Source organism: Pleurodeles waltl, chromosome 6 (assembly GCF_031143425.1).
Source record: "Pleurodeles waltl isolate 20211129_DDA chromosome 6, aPleWal1.hap1.20221129, whole genome shotgun sequence".
Lineage (NCBI taxonomy): Eukaryota > Metazoa > Chordata > Amphibia > Caudata > Salamandridae > Pleurodeles > Pleurodeles waltl.
Genome location: NC_090445.1, coordinates 1416850415 through 1416868536, shown reverse-complemented (window position 1 = coordinate 1416868536; position 18122 = coordinate 1416850415). Strand labels below are relative to the sequence as shown.

The 18122-nt window shown below is 44.5% G+C and overlaps 1 protein-coding gene across 1 annotated transcript in view; it reads right to left on the bottom strand.

Moving 5' to 3' along the window:
- LOC138300900 (protein Wnt-4) overlaps window positions 1-18122 on the bottom strand; it is a 166207-nt gene that overhangs the window by 69243 nt on the left and 78842 nt on the right. The window contains exon 2 of the mRNA XM_069240761.1: window positions 13255-13490. Coding sequence (XP_069096862.1) covers window positions 13255-13490 — 236 coding nt within the window. The remainder of the gene's footprint in view (window positions 1-13254; window positions 13491-18122) is intronic.

Below are 18122 nucleotides of genomic sequence, written 5' to 3'. Positions count from 1 at the left end.
GGGGAATGCAGTCTTCAAAAACAGACCAGGTAGTACAGGGGTAAATAGCAAGTCAGAAGTTTATCTGAAAATCGGCAGACAAAGAAGTGCTGGAAGACTGTAGGATGTTCTTTGGCAGACTGAAGATTGTTGTATGCTATATTCTAATAATGAGTCAAAATCAAATCAAATCATTAGCATTTATAAAGCGCGCTACTCACCCGTGCGGGTCTCAAGGCGCTAGGGACAAAGGGGGTGGTTATCGCTGCTCGAACAGCCAGGTCTTTAGGAGTCTCCGGAAAGCGGAGTGGTCCTGGGTGGTCCTGAGGCTGGTGGGGAGGGAGTTCCAGGTCTTGGCCGCCAGGAAGGAGAAAGATCTCCCACCCGCCGTGGAGCGTCGGATGCGAGGGACGGCGGCGAGTGCGAGGCCAGAGGAGCGGAGGGGGCGGGTGGGGACGTAGAAGTTGAGCCGTCTGTTGAGGTATTCCGGTCCCTTGTTGTGGAGGGCTTTGTGTGCGTGGGTGAGAAGTCGGAAGGTGATCCTTTTGCTGACTGGGAGCCAATGCAGGTGTCTCAGGTGTGCGGAGATGTGGCTGTTGCGGGGTACGTCGAGGATGAGGCGGGCTGAGGCGTTTTGAATGCGTTGCAGGCGATTTTGGTGTTTGGCGGTGGTCCCAGCGTAGAGGGTGTTGCCGTAGTCCAGGCGGCTCGTGACGAGGGCGTGGGTCACGGTTTTTCTGGTGTCGGCGGGGATCCAGCGGAAGATCTTGCGGAGCATGCGGAGGGTGAGGAAGCAGGCGGAGGACACAGCGTTGACTTGCTTGGTCATGGTGAGAAGGGGGTCCAAGATGAAGCCGAGGTTGCGGGCGTGGTCTGCGGGGGTCGGTGCGGTGCCGAGGGCCGTGGGCCACCAGGAGTCGTCCCAGGCGGACGGGGTGTTGCCGAGGATGAGGACTTCAGTTTTTTCAGAGTTCAGCTTTAGGCGGCTGAGCCTCATCCAATCTGCGACGTCCTTCATACCCTCTTGTAGGTTGGTCTTGGCGCTGGCAGGGTCCTTGGTGAGGGAGAGTATAATTGGGTGTCATCGGCGTAGGAGGTGATGATGATGTCGTGCTTGCGTACGATGTTAGCGAGGGGGCTCATGTAGACATTGAAGAGTGTCGGGCTGAGTGATGAGCCTTGAGGTACGCCGCAGATGATCTCAGTGGGTTCTGAGCGAAACGGAGGGAGGTAGACTCTTTGGGAGCGGTTTACGAGGAAGGAGGCGATCCAGTCCAGGGCCTGGTCTTGGATCCCGGTGGAGCGGAGGCGGGTGATTAGGGTACGGTGACAGACAGTGTCAAAGGCAGCCGAGAGGTCGAGAAGAATGAGGGCGACTGTTTCACCGTTGTCCATCAGGGTTCTGATGTCGTCTGTGACTGAGATGAGGGCGGTTTCAGTGCTGTGGTTGGTTCGGAATCCGGTCTGTGAGGGGTCGAGCAGGTTGTTGTCTTCCAGGAAGGTGGTCAGCTGTTTGTTGACGGTCTTCTCTATTACTTTGGCTGGGAAAGGCAGAAGGGAGATGGGGCGGAAGTTTTTCAGGTCGCTCGGGTCAGCCGTAGGTTTCTTTAGTAGGGCGTTGACTTCAGCGTGTTTCCAGCATTCGGGGAAGGTAGCAGAAGAAAAAGAAGAGTTGATGACGGTCTGGAGGTGCGGGGCGATGATGTTGTCGGCTTTGTTAAAGATGAAGTGCGGGCAGGGGTCCGAAGGGGCGCCGGAGTGGATAGAGTTCATGATGGATTTGGTTTCTTCCGTGCTGATGTGGGTCCAGTTGTTGAGGGTGATGGTCGGGGATGTGGGTTCGGTGGTGTTAGGTTGGGTCTGGTGTCCGAAGCTGTCGTGGAGGTCGCTGATCCTGCGATGGAAGAAAGTGGCGAGGGATTCGCATAGATCCTGTGAGGGCGTGACGGCGTTGGCGCTGGGGTTGGAGAACTCCTTGACGATGCTGAAGAGTTCTCTGCTGTTGTGGCTGTTTTTGTCCAGTCTGTCGGTGAAAAAATTCCTTTTGGCAGTGCGGATCAGGTGGTGGTGTTTGCGGGTAGCGTTCTTGAGGGCGGTCATGTTGTCAGCGGTGCGGTCCTTGCGCCAGGCTTTCTCAAGTGCGCGACAAGTTTTCTTTGATTCTTTGAGGGTGTCAGAGAACCAGAGGGGTTTCTTGGTGTTGTTCTGTCGCTGCGAGCGTTTGAGGGGAGCAAGGTTGTCTGCGCAGTTGGAGATCCAGTTTGTGAGGTTGAGGGCTGCGACGTTGGGGTCGGTAGTGAGGGTGGGTTGGTTGGCGGCGAGTGCGGCGAAGAGTTGCTCTTCAGGGATCTTGTCGGCGAGGGATGGGTTGAGTGCGGAGGTGGCGGGTCTCGCGTCGGAATGTGAAGTGGACGCAGCTGTGGTCGGTCCAATGAAGGGCGGAGGCGTGGCTGAAGAAGACGTGTTTGCTGGCGGAGAAGATAGGGTCGAGTGTGTGTCCGGCGATGTGGGTGGCAGTGTTCACCAGTTGTTTGAGGCCGAGGTTGGCGAGGTTGTCGAGCAGGGTGGTGGTGTTGGGGTCGTTGTTTTGTTCCAGATGGAAGTTGAGGTCGCCTAGGAGGATGTAGTCCGGTGAGGCGAGGGCGTGCGGGGAGATGAAGTCGGCGATGGTGTCGCTGAAAGGGGCGCGAGGTCCGGGAGGACAGTAGACGAGGGATCCTCTGAGGGTGGTCCTCGGGTCGGCGCGAATCTGAAAATGCAGGTGTTCAGCGGCAAGAGGGGAGTCTTCAGTGGAGGTGGTGACGCTGATGGAGTCTTTGAAGACGATGGTGATGCCTCCTCCTACTTGGTTGGTGCGGTCTTTCCTGGAGATCTTGTAGCCTTCGGGGATGGCGGTGGCGATGTCTGGAGCAGAGGAGGCGTTCATCCAGGTCTCCGTGATGAAGGCGACGTCCGGTGCTGTGGAGTCTAGGAGGTCCCAGAGTTCAACGGCGTGTTTGTGAACGGAGCGAGCGTTGACTAGGATGCACTTGAGGTGGTTGATGGCGCGTGGGCTTGTGGTCGTAGTTGTTGCGTGGTGGAAGATGCGTTTGCAGGAGTTGCAGGCGAAGGGTCCATGGGTGCGTTTGGGGTGAGCTTGGAAGCAGGTGTTGGAGCGTCCTGGGTTGAGGGCATGGAGGGTGGTGGGGTCATAGCGGATCATCGGGGCTTGGGAGCGCTGGGGACCAGGGGTCATGGCGCTGGGCGCGGGCCAGGCGTGGACGGGCGCAGACGGGCTTGCCTCTGGCGCGCCTCCGGCGCGCCAGCGGCGCACCCGCTGCACGCGGTCGCGCAGCGGCCGCCATATGAGGTAGGAGGGGGGGGAGGGGTCAGCTGGTGGCGAATGGGAGCTGGGGGCGTGCAGGAGGTCGCAGCGGGAAAGCGCGAGGGAGGGGGGGGGACAGGTAGAGTGAGAAGAGCTGGGGGAGGGGGGTTTAAGGGTGGAGGGGGGAGAGTGTTAGGAGGTTTAGGAGATTAGGGAGAAAGATAGGTGTAGGGTTGTGAAGATAGGGGAGGGGGGGTTGTAGAGGTGGGTGAGGGTGAGAGGTAGAGTGAGGGGATAGGAAGATAGGTAATAGAGGGGGTGGTGGGAGGGGGGGAGAGATAGAGAAATAGGTAGAGAGAAAAGGTAGATAGAGAAATCGATAGATAGGGAAAAAGATAGAGAGATAGGAAGATAGGAGGAGGTGGAGAGTGAGGGAGTTGGATAGTGGGATAGAGAGATGGAGAGATAGGTAGATAGGAGGAGTGAGGGAGGTAGAAAGTGAACGGGTTAGATAGGGGAGATAGAGGGGGGGATGCGAGTGGGGGAGGGGGATGAGGCAGGAGCAGGAGGGCAGGCGCGGGGAGAAGAGGACGGAGGAGGCAGAAGAGCTGAAGGCAGAAGACAAGAAGACAAGAAGAAAAGAAGAACAGAAGAAAAGAAGAACAGAAGAGCAGAAGACCGGAAGGACTGAAGACCGGAAGAGCAGAAGACCGGAAGAGCAGAAGACACACAGAAGAACACAGAAGAACAGAGAAGAACAGAGAAGAACAGAGAGGAGTACAGAAGAACAGAGAATAATACAGAAGAACACAGAGGAAGACAGAAGAAGACAGAGGAAGACAGAAGAACAGAGAAGAATACAGAAGAACACAGAGGGAGACAGAAGAACACCGAGGAAGACAGAAAAACACCGAGGAAGACAGAAAAACACAGAGGAAGACAGAAGAAGACAGAGGAAGACAGAAGAAGACAGAGGAACACAGAAGAACACAGAAGAACACGGAGGGAGATACAAAAAACGAAGAAACAGGGTGCAGAATACCACAGCAGAAGATGGGGAAGAAGAGAAGAGGAGAGAAGACGGGGAGAAGAGGAGTACAGAAGAAGAATACAGACGAGGAGCGAGGAGGAAGAACAGAGAAGAAGGAAAGAGGAAAAGAAGCAGGAGCAGGAGAGAGGGTGAGTAGCGCGGGGCAGAACGAGGGGCTGGGAGGTGGGGGGTACTTACTGTGGGGTGGGTCTCAGGAACTCAGGAACCTGGAGGAGCTGCAGCGGCAGGGGGAGCGACCTACCCTTGGGTCAAGGGTCGCTACCACTGTCGCGCAGCGGCCGCCATATGAGGTAGGAGGGGGGGGAGGGGTCAGCTGGGGGCGAATGGGAGCTGGGGGGCGGGGGCGTGCAGGAGGTCGCGGCGGGAAAGCGCGAGGGGGGGGGACAGGTAGAGTGAGAAGAGCTGGGGGAGGGGGGTTTAAGGGTGGAGGGGGGAGAGTGTTAGGAGGTTTAGGAGATTAGGGAGAAAGATAGGTGTAGGGTTGTGAAGATAGGGGAGGGGGGGTTGTAGAGGTGGGTGAGGGTGAGAGGTAGAGTGAGGGGATAGGAAGATAGGTAATAGAGAGGGTGGCGGGAGGGGGGAGAGATAGAGAAATAGGTAGAGAGAAAAGGTAGATAGAGAAATCGATAGATAGGGAAAAAGATAGAGAGATAGGAAGATAGGAGGAGGTGGAGAGTGAGGGAGTTGGATAGTGGGATAGAGAGATGGAGAGATAGGTAGATAGGAGGAGTGAGGGAGGTAGAAAGTGAACGGGTTAGATAGGGGAGATAGAGGGGGGGATGCGAGTGGGGGAGGGGGATGAGGCAGGAGCAGGAGGGCAGGCGCGGGGAGAAGAGGACGGAGGAGGCAGAAGAGCCGAAGGCAGAAGACAAGAAGACAAGAAGAAAAGAAGAACAGAAGAAAAGAAGAACAGAAGAGCAGAAGACCGGAAGGACTGAAGACCGGAAGAGCAGAAGACCGGAAGAGCAGAAGACACACAGAAGAACACAGAAGAACACAGAAGAACACAGAAGAACAGAGAGGAGTACAGAAGAACAGAGAAGAATACAGAAGAACACAGAGGAAGACAGAAGAAGACAGAGGAAGACAGAAGAACAGAGAAGAATACAGAAGAACACAGAGGGAGACAGAAGAACACCGAGGAAGACAGAAAAACACTGAGGAAGACAGAAAAACACAGAGGAAGACAGAAGAAGACAGAGGAAGACAGAAGAAGACAGAGGAACACAGAAGAACACAGAAGAACGCGGAGGGAGATACAAAAAACGAAGAAACAGGGTGCAGAATACCACAGCAGAAGATGAGGAAGAAGAGAAGAGGAGAGAAGACGGGGAGAAGAGGAGTACAGAAGAAGAATACAGACGAGGAGCGAGGAGGAAGAACAGAGAAGAAGGAAAGAGGAAAAGAAGCAGGAGCAGGAGAGAGGGTGAGTAGCGCGGGGCAGAACGAGGGGCTGGGAGGTGGGGGGTACTTACTGTGGGGTGGGTCTCAGGAACTCAGGAACCTGGAGGAGCTGCAGCGGCAGGGGGAGCGACCTACCCTTGGGTAGGTCGCTCCCTGAGGATTTTTAAAGTGCTCACTCAACCCCCGGGCCATCTTCTCACTGAATAACATATGTCCATTGTTATCTAACCAAATGGTACCATAAAGGAAGTAAGACTAAGTGGAACCCCCTGGGATTTGAACCTGTGACCATGAGATGACATAAAGAATCCTGGAGCACATGAATTAGATCACTGAGCCAATAGAACTATCCTGAATGGTAAATTGAAGGATGCCTGATTGGAAAGAGAGTAGCAAGGGTTTAGACCAGAACACTGAAGTCGAAAATATTGACCTGCAAGAATGTTGACTGCAGAATATTGACTATCTCTATATCTTTAAGGCATAGAATATGTGGGTAAGTGTAGACTAATATTCTTAACTCCATGTCTACATACATTGATGCTATATATGTTGCCAAGGAAGTAGATGTGAATTTAAGTGTAATAAATCTGCATTTACATACACTGAAGTTCTAGTGAAAGCCAAGATTCTGGAGTCGACATCACGGCAGAGCAAAATATTCAGTGACAGATAAGTTCGGGAGGTCGGTGACAGGCAGCGAGACTGGACATTCTGTAGCACGCAGGATTCGGAGTTTTTGCTGGCATGAGTTAAGATGGGATGCCCCGGGGAGTGATCACACCAGGATGTTTGGCAATCAGCCTTGATATTTCGTGGCTGGCAGCAAGTCAGGATGTTCTGTAGATGTCAGTGGGCAGACAAACTAAAATACTTGGCAGCAGGAAATTATTTTCCGTGAGGCACCAGTTTGCGATATCTGTAGCTGTTAAACCAGATGTTTCACTAATATGTCAGACCACCTTTGTCATTATACACAGGACTATGAGTGCCACGAATGAGATAGAACAATATTGTACAGAATATAGAACCTGTGAACAATAAATAGAGTCCATAAATGTGTGCCCCTGCGTAGGACAGTTAAAATGAAAAATGTAATTTAGATAAGGTTAGTGTGAATTGCATACTCCAGCTGTTACTATTTATTTACAGGCTATTTAGTGTCAGCTACTAACATCACATCATAAACCATAAGGACATACACACACCGCCTTTGAAAAAAAAATGAAAATGGATTCCCACAACCATAAGGCTTTTAAACATTTCACACAAATGTGTTAAAGTGAGTTTAAAGTAAAGAACACATGTGTGCTTATAATAAAGCAAGCAATGAAAAAACTACTTTGTGGAGTGACAGATCGTCATCAGGATATATCTATGGTGCATCAACAACACAATTTGAACTACAGAAACAAGCATTTGTTCGTTTTTTAAGGAACCTGCAGAAACCCTATTACCAATTTGAGGGCAAGGACGCATTTCCATCCTCAGACTTTGACCCAGAGAAAGAGAATGGCTGAAAAGGGACAAAACGGGAAAATAGTGAGATATTAAAACAGTAACGAGGGGATAAAACAAATGAAAAAGAACCTTAAAAATGAGATAAATGGCCACGTATTGTTGGGTAGGGAAAAAAGAGCCATGTGATGGAAACAAGACTTGGCCTCGAAATTTGGCAGGACCTTGGCGGGATCCTAAGATAACATTTTGATGCCATGCACGTTTTCACATAAAAACGCCACTCATATTTGGCACTGGAAGATAGGATTTATTTTTCAACATCAGACTTTGGCCCAAAAAGAGAGAAAGGGTCAAAAGTGGTGGAAGAATGAGAAGGAGAAAGCTAGGAAAAACGTGACATAGAGAGAAAGCTGGCGTGCAAACTTGCAGAAGTGAAGTAGAAACTCAGGAAGTAATGGGTGGTGGAAGAAAAGGGCATGGGGTGAAATCAAGCCTAGGTAATCGTGGTATTCACCAACCGTGGTCTTGAGCAGCACCAGTCACCGGCTCCTAAGAAAAAAGATTCTGCACTTTTTTCTTTAGAAATTAAGCATTGCTCTTCACAAATTTTATTTACACAACAGTGTGTTTGAACCTATTTGTATCTCTTAGTTGTAACTGACCCCACTGGAGAATTCAGTGGAAGAATTTGAGGAGTGCACAAAAGAGAACTAAGATGATGTAAAGGAAAGGAAAGACGTATGAAGATGCAACTGAATGTACTATTAGGGTACACAACCAAGAAGGTGCGTGTTAAAACATATGTGGAGGTACCGGAAAAAGTACAAAGATACATTTGAAAAAAGGTGAGGAGGATCCTAGGGAAATAGAAGTTCGTTTCTTGAAAGCCTAAGAGTGCACATAAAAGAAACTTAGGTATAAGTTTAAAATGACCTCCGAGAAAACCTTACAAAACTATTGGAGTGTATGTTGAATGAGTAGGAGGAGGAGGAATCTAAAGGCACTCTGGTGAATACGTTAAATTGGAATTGGAAGTTAAAGATCAAAAACAGTGCACACTGATGAACTAGGAGTGTGTATCTAAAAAAACTACAAGGCTACACGTAAGTGAACTTTGTGTTTACACCTGAGAAAACTTTAAGAGCCTTATTTTCAGTAATCTTTTAATACAGTGGGGACATTTAGGATTTAGTGGCCCTTTCAAAATTAGGAGATCCACAGTATCTCCGATGAACTCATGTCTTTCATTCGGGAAATGCGGCTAAGAGCAGGTGATGCCTGTGAATGAAATACCAAAGAGAAATAAATAATATCAACATCGATTGGGACCTAACATACAGATTACCTGGTAATTCCTCATTTCTAAGGGAATCCTCATTGTTCCACACATGATACCTGCCAGCTCTGCTCCACCACTTGAAGTTAATAATATCCATGGGAAGATGAAGTTACTGGGCACATTTTGGGGCACTCAGATGAGGCTTAAAGAGTACAAAACTGAAAACTAAAATAACGAAGAGGATGCTGGTTAAAAAACCAGGAGTGTGCTATTCAAAGAACTGTGTGTGCTTATGAAAGTACCATGAGGGTGTCATGATTACACGTCCAACATTCATGTCTACATGCAAGGTAGAAGGGGTCACCTAGTCTGTTATTCACCCAAGAGACTTATGGCAGCAATAATGTGAATTTAGAGGAGCTTCTTTATGTTACTTAACCTAGATACATTTCACATCACTGTAGAAATGTTCCTCTAAACAGTAGTAGCTAAACAGTGTGGGCGTTTTTGCAATGGCCATAAAACATCACACTACACAGATGATTCTAAGAACACAAATGTTCCTGCATATGGTTTAAGTATTTAGTGTTCCTATTGAAAACTAAGCATGAACTGAAGAGAGCTTGAAGGCTAAAATCAAAGACTCTCATCATCCTCCAAAGAAACATACCCACATTTTTACCCTTTTAGAAGTGGAATTTTTGGTACAATCAACTGGGCCTTTTGAAGTGATTGTGAATTAGACATTTGAGGCACCAATGATCTTCAGAAGGTCCATGTTAGATCTGCAGGAGGTCATGCTCCCTATCAGCTTCCAGTTCAACTACAGATATCAAAGTCAGATTTTGGGTAGGATGGTACTTTTAACAGGACCAAGTCCTCTAGGCAACGGGAACTGAAGTGTTGTTTTTAAGAGAAAAATATGGAGGGATTACACCATGATTGGGTAAACACTTCTAAATTAATAAAAATAGACAATATGTTAGACATACAAAATCAGAAAATGGCTGCTCAGTGGTTCACACTTTCAGTAATTATATTTTAGTCAGTACCTCTCCTGTTAATTTAGAAACGTGGATTTGGTAATCCTTAGATTTATTGATGACCCGACTAGTCTTAATAAATTCTTTCTTGCCTTGATAGCACAGCTCTTCAGGCCTTTAGTAGATAGGTTGTATTCTGGGTCCAGTTTACTAATTACCTAAGTGAGTGTTGGAGGCCCTCTAGGTCTTGCAATACTATAACATATGCAGAATCGAATAGTCCACATTTCTGTTAGAAAGATGTTTTGATAATTTATATATTAATATTCTTGAGGAGAACTTTGATATTGAGCAAGTCGTACATAACACTGGGTTACCGTAAAAACATTCATTTATTGCATATTCTTAATCGGCAACTGTGTGCTCCGTCTAAACAATATTAATAATCAAGTGCATGTGTTTTTTTCGAAGTCGATGCAGTGACCTAAGCGACTAAAGAAGTGCCTCCTCACATTCACAAAAGTTTCAGGTAATGTCTATACAATGCATGGAAGTTAATGGAAGGTAATCTCACTATTGGCCCGATGTACTGATACCCATTTTCAAACCAGAATGTTTAATTTGCATGCCGACTGGTTTGTAAATGAGTGTGCAAATAGCAATATGACATATGTCCTAATAAGTCACACTATACATTGTCTATTGTCATGGGTCTCAAAACCACCTGCCTAATGAGTATTAATTAGGTTGGTCACCATTTGCAACCCACTGTGACTGCCTGTGAATGCAGGGATGGAGGCACACCAGGGATATTTTTTTTTAAAAAAAACGTCTTTTAAAGTGAATAATGCTGCTTTAAAAAATATGTTTCCCATCAGGAAAAATATTGGGGATCATACATGGGGAGAGGTCCTCTGTACCTATAGATGCTCTCCCTGAGGCCATCCGATCAAGGCCGGCTTTAGGGCGGTGCGAGTGGTGCGGCCGCACCTGGTGCTGACCTGGTTTGGGGGCGCTCACCTGAGGAGGGGCCTGTGTTTAGCAATGACTTACAAAACTTGCAATTTAAAAGCACCTGCTGAAAAGTTCCTTGTGCATCCAGCCTTCAGGAAACAATTAAAATGTCAAGATATCTCTTGTGATTAATGTTCCTGTTAGGAAGAGAGAAGGGAGTTTTGACTAGCGGCAGCGTTGACTCTTCATAAAGTAGTGTCGAGGGTTAATATACCTGCTGCATAGAAAATAACTATATTTTATGTGGATAGCTGAGTGGCTTAGTGAAGCCAGCCTTTTCAAGCGCTTTAAAACAAATTAATGTATGTGAAAGGGGGTCTATGGAGAGATGAGGGGCACATTTGCTGGATGGTAATGAGTGAATCCGAGGATATGATCAAGGGGTTGGGGTACGCCAAAAAAGACTGTCGCAAAGGGCGCCACTGGCGCTAAAGTCCACACTGCATCTGATTGTGCCTGAATCAGTTTCCACCCCAAGTCCAGGACTGGTAACTGATCAATGGTTTGTGAGTGCAGCTTTCGTCATTAACCACTGATACATACTTTTGCAACTCGTAAACAGGTTTGGGTACCCCTTTCAGGTCCTCCTATTTACAATTCTGAAAAGAACATGAAAGTCATAAAGACTTTTCCAACTGGGAAAAGGACTGTTGTACCTTGTAAAAATCCTTTTTTGGGATAATTAACCAATTGATTTTGTGAATTACTTGGTTTGTGCCTACAAACAGCCTTTGCACACCAGGCTTCAAAGAGAGAGAAACTCAAAAGACTATGATGGTGGACCGGAAATATCAGTGAGAACACTACTACAAAAATATTACAGTGGTACTGAAAACTATGAGGGTTCTGTAAAAACTAGGAGCAATAAACGGTTATTACAGTTATAGCAAGGGACCCACTGAAATACTAGCGATGGTGCCAACCAAAAAACTCTGTGCCTCTAAAAGAAGATAGACGGAGTACCTGTAAGAGGTATAGGTGGGCATGGCAAGGGCTTTTCAAGTGTGTCTCAAGGATATATTCTTCTGTTGTAAAAACCATTAAAGTTGTATTTAAAAGATTTTTAAGTGTAGCTAAAAAGAAATATCAGTGGGAATGTGGAAAATCACTGTATAGTAGGCAGGCTCGCCTGAATGAGTATAGGACTGTATACCACTAAGTACACTAGCACGTCTGTTACTGCTATTAATGTATATCAATTAAAAAATAGAGAGAAGAAGCAGTAAAGTGTGCTCTTGAGGGGAATAGCAACTGGTTAGTAAGAACAATACAGATGGTTACTAAACACTGTAGGGTTATACCAGCCCTAACCAGGGTGGGAGGAGTGACCACTAGGTCACTTCAAGGCTGCATATATTTTTTTTTGCCACAAAAAAGAAATACAGAACAACATTACAGAAATAAAGAGACAGTAAAATATGGAACTGACTGCATATATCCATAAGATATTTTACCATACCAATGACAGCACAAAAACAGGTGTCTCATGCTACAGACAGATGCAATCATTCTAACCAATGTGGGGGAAGGGCTACCTAGGCACCAGGAACTGAGGAGCAAATATGCGCCTCAATCTGTTTGAACATGTTGGGATGTCTAATCAAAGTCAAACAAATTGTAGAAAATGAGTCAAAAAATGAGTACAGAAAAATAGCATCACCCACTATAGTATGTATTTTGCTAAGTGCGTATAGTCCTTAAAATTAAAGAAACTTATTCATATGAAAAAAGCCGCACTACAACACCATACATGCTGAAAAAAACTATAAATATCACTATATGTATCAATGAGTGGTGTAGAGCATTATTTGTCACTTCCGTCTGGAGTCTTGAAAGTATTTGCAGAACTGTTTTCTTCAAAATAGGAGCAAAATAGGCGAATGCCCAAATCAGCCTATTATCATCACCTCCCTTGCTCGGTCAGTGTGCCTATCAAAGCATCATCTGCTAATTTGCTGAACTGAGCAGATCTACAAAACTGTTTAATTCATGCAGCCATTTTTCTCAAGTCCAGTGATCAGCACAGGGGTGTTATTGGTAACGTACTACTTAGTAGGAATTATAAACGTACTGGTCTATCCATCTTCCAGTTTCTAACTGTAGATATGTTTACTGATGCATCAATGTAATATTCGCATTCTACTTATTTTTCTGGAATCATTCTGAAATATGTCTAAACGTGAATAGAAGTCATATCAGTAGCGTTAGACGCTTTTTAATACCTTTTGCATGATAGTAACTAGCTTTGTGCACTTATGAGAATCAATGTTTGAAGACCATATAGTTAAGATGAGGGCTGCAGATCTTAGCCTGGCATTGTACCTGCCACTTACAGAGGACATCTAAGTAAGACTGAGCACGTTTGCTGTCCTTAGCCTGGTCCCGGGCCCCATTTTAGTGTGGATAAGCTAGTTTGTGGTACATGTAATATAAATACATCACTGAATGGGATTTTGACATACAAGTCAATATGTTGAATTGAAAATTGCTAAAGTTACAATTTACAGCAAAATGCAGGACTTTGGCAACAACTGTTAAATTAAAATATACTATTATAAGCCATCAATACACACTCATAAGAACATTGGAGCAGAACTTGACAAGCAGGCAAATGTATTTTGTAGGCTAACATCTATAGTACAAATAGATAATCAGATTTTCCAGGCCAGGCTACTATTAGAGGTTTACGAGATTATCTTCATGCAGACACATAAATTAACAGGCTAAAGAAAACATAGGTATGCCTGTGTCATTGTCTCATAAGAATGCTTTCACATACCTTGTGTTACCACCTTGCCAAAGACTGGAAGAGTGTCCAAGGTGGAGCAGTTCCAGCGCCGGTTCCTGAACTGGTACTGACACTCCTCAATCGATAACTGGGCTCCTCGCCGCACTGAGTCCATTACCTCAAGGTTTCGTTTACACATCTGCACTTGCCGCTGTATTAACCCCTTAAGCTTCTCACAGGTTTCTTCTTCGGAAATACTGCCAACAGATGACAGCTTTGCTAGGTATCTGCCAGAAGGAAAATTTGGAAGAGTTACTTTGATTTATTCTCTTTGAAACCTGTTCTAAAAGACACTGAAAGATTGTCCTGATTGATATCAGCTTCTTTAATATTACCACCACTACAGAAGTATGATGTGCGTCTGTTACACCACTTAGAAATAGTTTGGTCATCACAGCAAGGTTAAGGCATTAAAGAAGGCACAGTTTATTATTTAATCAATATCATTTTAGTACTGTGGTCTGGGAAAGCAATACTAAATATTTAATACAAAACCTCAGTTAAGGCTCGCCATCATGGGCGTCCTTATAGAATACACAGATTCAAGGACATTCAAGCATGCCTTGGAGGGGGGGTGGGTGGTCGGGGCGTTATCCCCTGGGGTGTAGGATTAATGGGTGTCCTGGACTGAGTCCTGCGAATCCACAGGAATTATCAGGAGAATATGCAACTCTTGGTCTGATCCTCTCAGTTATTCCTTATTCATCCAAACCATTTCCTCTACAGATTTGCAACTCAAATTCATGGTTTAAATATGAGATGTCTGCCGTGGCTCCGCAAACCTCATGCTTCCCGACTGGCCTGGTAGCAGTTTAACATGCCGGATCACGAATGATGGTACTCTTGCAGTGACAGTCTAAGTGTAAAGATCTGCTGTAACCTAAATGCTGATTGACTGCTAATTTAAAGATTCTAGAAGACGTACTATGATTTAGAATAACAAATATTTTTTCTTTCTCAAATGAAACAAACAAAAATTGCAAAAAACTCTAAATAACAAAATAGCAGTGCCCTTTTAGCCCCACTGCAGTCCTGGCAGTGATCGCTCAGATAAACTCCATACTGAGTGGCAATAAACCTAGCCTACTTGACGAACACAGTTCGAGTATCTTGTGCCTAAGTAAATCCTGATATTCTCCCTATTGAGACTGATGTGTGTCTCTATACGTAATGAAGTAATAGAGCCTAATGCTTTAGGCTCTAAAGAAAACTGCCAGGAGATGGACATCCTTAGATAAAAGTCAAGAGTTTAACTGTTACTGGGCCATTAATGTAGTTGAACATGAATTATAAGGGTGGGCACTATTAAAACATTCCACTAAAGTTATATTTTAATATTCTGATAAAAACAGGAGATGAAAAACAACATCTAACCTCCGGGCAACTTCCCATTCCTCCTGATGCCCTTATGATCATCAAAACCTACAGCCAGAGTTGGATCGTTATAAGTCCACTATAACTATCTGCTAACTTACTGAAGTTTGGGGCAGTAAGAGCCAAGAGGCGTGCATAATGGAACGTGAATTTGTTAATTTAGTGTGAGCTTTGTATAGGGCTATGTGTTACCTTTCAGTAGTGGTTTGTCTATAATATATCAAAATTGCGGGGTCCCAAAATGCTTCTTAGGAGCCTGTGACTGCTGCTGCAGAACGAAGGGGCTACTGAATACCAAGGCTGTCTAGTCTTGATTCCAGATCATGCCTTCTTCTTCCACCACCCTGCACTTCCAATCACTCCAGGTCCTTCTTATTCATTATGTCTTCTCTCTGCTATCTCCCCTTTGTCAATCCTTTCCTTCCTTTTCCCTTTTCTAACTGTTCATCTCTTGTTCTGGGTCAAAGTCGCATAATGGCACATAAGCCCTAGTCCCCAAAAATGAGCATACATGCCCACCGCCTGCAGGTGGTATCATAAATAGAGGGCTGCCTTTCGATTACTCATGAGCTCAACTAAAATGCCCTAATAAATTCAACAAATTGCGAACTTTAATCTTGTATCAGAAACTAAACGTTCTCACAAAACGAGCTTTGAACCACAGTGGGTTTAGATGACTAAATCACATGCTGTTCACGAGGTACTCATTGACATGTTCAATATGCAACTTTCCCATCTGAATGATCAACATCTACAGCGTTTATTTTAAAATGGCCTCCCAATGTACTTTTAGGTATCACAAAAAAGCCTATATTAATATAAAACTTCCAGCACATAAATGCTCACAGACAAAACAGGAGGTATCAGTGCACACTACCCCCTACTCCTGTCTCAGGCCACGTCATTTCATTCATGGTTCATTCTGTCTGCCTCTCAGAAACGGACAGTAAGCAGCTCAAGTCATATTTCAAAATGCATGATAATTTGCAAACTCAGACTTGCATTCAAGATTTAAGCATTTTAGTTACCATTTCTATCACTGTAAATGAACTACAATCTACAAACCATACGTTATCTACCCAGCTATTATGAAAGTCCTTTGGGCCTCACAAAAGATATGAAAATTGCTCTGCAAATACCAAAACAATACCACATGCTCTGTAGTGCCACCCGAAGGCCCACCTCAGTAATGGATATTATTGCTCTTACATCTGCAATCAATAGAATCAGTATGAAAAATGTGTTACATACTGGCTGAGTATTAATGTTTGATGGGCGACTTATTTTTAAATATGGCAGCCAATCTTTATGGGACTATGTAATGTCACGTTACTGACTTAGAGCAGACAAACTAAAAACTGAATGGCTACTGAATGTGGAATACAGCTCTAAAGAAGTAATACATAGGTCACAATTATAACACTGTGATCTGCCGGAGGCCTATGAAGTATTTTGAGTCGAGGGGCTGAGGGACAGCACCAGTCAGAAATTGGTTTGTTTCTTGAAATGTTTATGGGCCACAAAAGATAACCAGTGGAGTATATACAAGAAGGGGGTGGGAGAGTTGATTTTATATTCAGCGGTAATAAGGAGCATTTTGAATGTTAGGCAAGTGGTTTACTTGTGATCTACTTGGTTTTGCAGAAGGCTGCATGCAGTGCAGGGTGTTGGGATGGTCTAGGTTGGATGTATTCATGCACCCATTACACCATTGTAAAGGTTGAAGTCGGGGTCCTTGGCTATTCTGTGGTATTGTCTAAGCTTCTGTTACTAATTCCCTCTGAAAGTTTGTGTGTTGATCTCAGCGAAAGTTTTTATTGAGGTCTTACATCAGTTAGACTATTGTCATTTGACTGTTAGGAAAGACGAGGTGTGGGTCCTGAATACTGAGTCGGAAATATAGTTATAACTTATTAAAAAATCAAGGCAAGTATATATTTATTTTTTATGCGTAACTCCACATATATGTACCTTAATGGTATTTATATCTTAACGGTATGAGATGTGGAGTTAAGAATAGTAAATTCATACTTTCCTACATGCACTTGACTTTCAGTATTTTGGTCCTCAATATTTTGGCTGTGACATGAATGTTTGACGATATTACCTACTCTATGTTCCAGACTACATTTGAGAGAAGACAGTAGGAATGAAGAGCGACGCATCAGCATGTCTCAAAAGCCTTGGAGATAAACTTAGTGCTTCAAGCATATGTATGTCACACTTTCTGACACTGTCATTGATGCCTGACTCCACACTTGTCGCCTTCTTAGGGCTCTTATCAAAGGATATAATCTGCATGTTAATGCTATTGATTAAAATATGAAAAATTCCAGTTACACATTGGTCTGTTTCCTCCAAACACACATGTGCCCTTTAATGGGCAAGAAATACATAGGTACATGTAGGAGTGACAGGCTTGTATTAACAGGACCTTTCAGAAGACACAAATAGTTATCTTCCATCACCAAACTTTACTTTTCTTTACGTTTACTCCAAGTTGCATACTTGTCTATCCTGAGAGGATAACTTATACGTTCCTGCATGCTTTAATTGAAGTTGTTTGTACAACTGAATAGTCTTTCAGTATGTTCTCTAAATGAACCTCCAAATGCAAGATTAATTCGTTTACCTCTGTGCATTAATAACATCATATATAGGGTCATAGAAGAGTAAGCTTTATATAAAGCTGGCAGCAAGTTCCTCTCTATCTTATGCAGCCCTGCATCGTTGTTTCAAGATATAGACATACTCAAATCTATAACACTGAACACTTATCAAAATTGCAATATTACCTATTCACATTTACAACATGCGCATGGCCGCTAGTATACTTCTCACAATATCACTATAGCATATGATAATCTACTTCAATACTATCCAACAGTTGCAGGCCTGTATCACTTATCAATCCAATCTACAGACATCCTTATAATAAAAATTGAAACATATAGGGGCCTCGTAATACACTGCATTTTGTAGTATATGAAGTGGTGCTACAGCGGTGCTACTCGTACTAGATAATGATATTCACAAACCTAATGTGGAGACCTCACCTCCTTTATGTTTTCTAAGTGGATGTCAGCACCACAGCACTAAGGATCACAAAACAGGTGTCAAAGTACTCCAACTCAGCCTTGGAGTAAGTCTGTCCCACACATGGCTATTCATGAGTACCTCAACACACTCCCAAAGACCCACAGAAAACAATGGTAACAGGGAATTAAAATAAGACCTTTTAGGAAATAATGTTAAAATATTTACATTATTTCAACATTTAAGGCAGAGGTTCTTAAACTTTGTGCCGCGGCTCCCCAGTGTGCCATTAAAGCTAGCCAGGGGCGCCGTGAAAAGATGCACTTTATGAAACAATTATGTGCTGATGGTGCAAATTAATCTTATGACCTAATAGGAAATCAATTTTTAAAACTGTAAATTGATATAATAATTGGTCTTTTTTTGTTCATTCCTTTGTTACTGGAGCT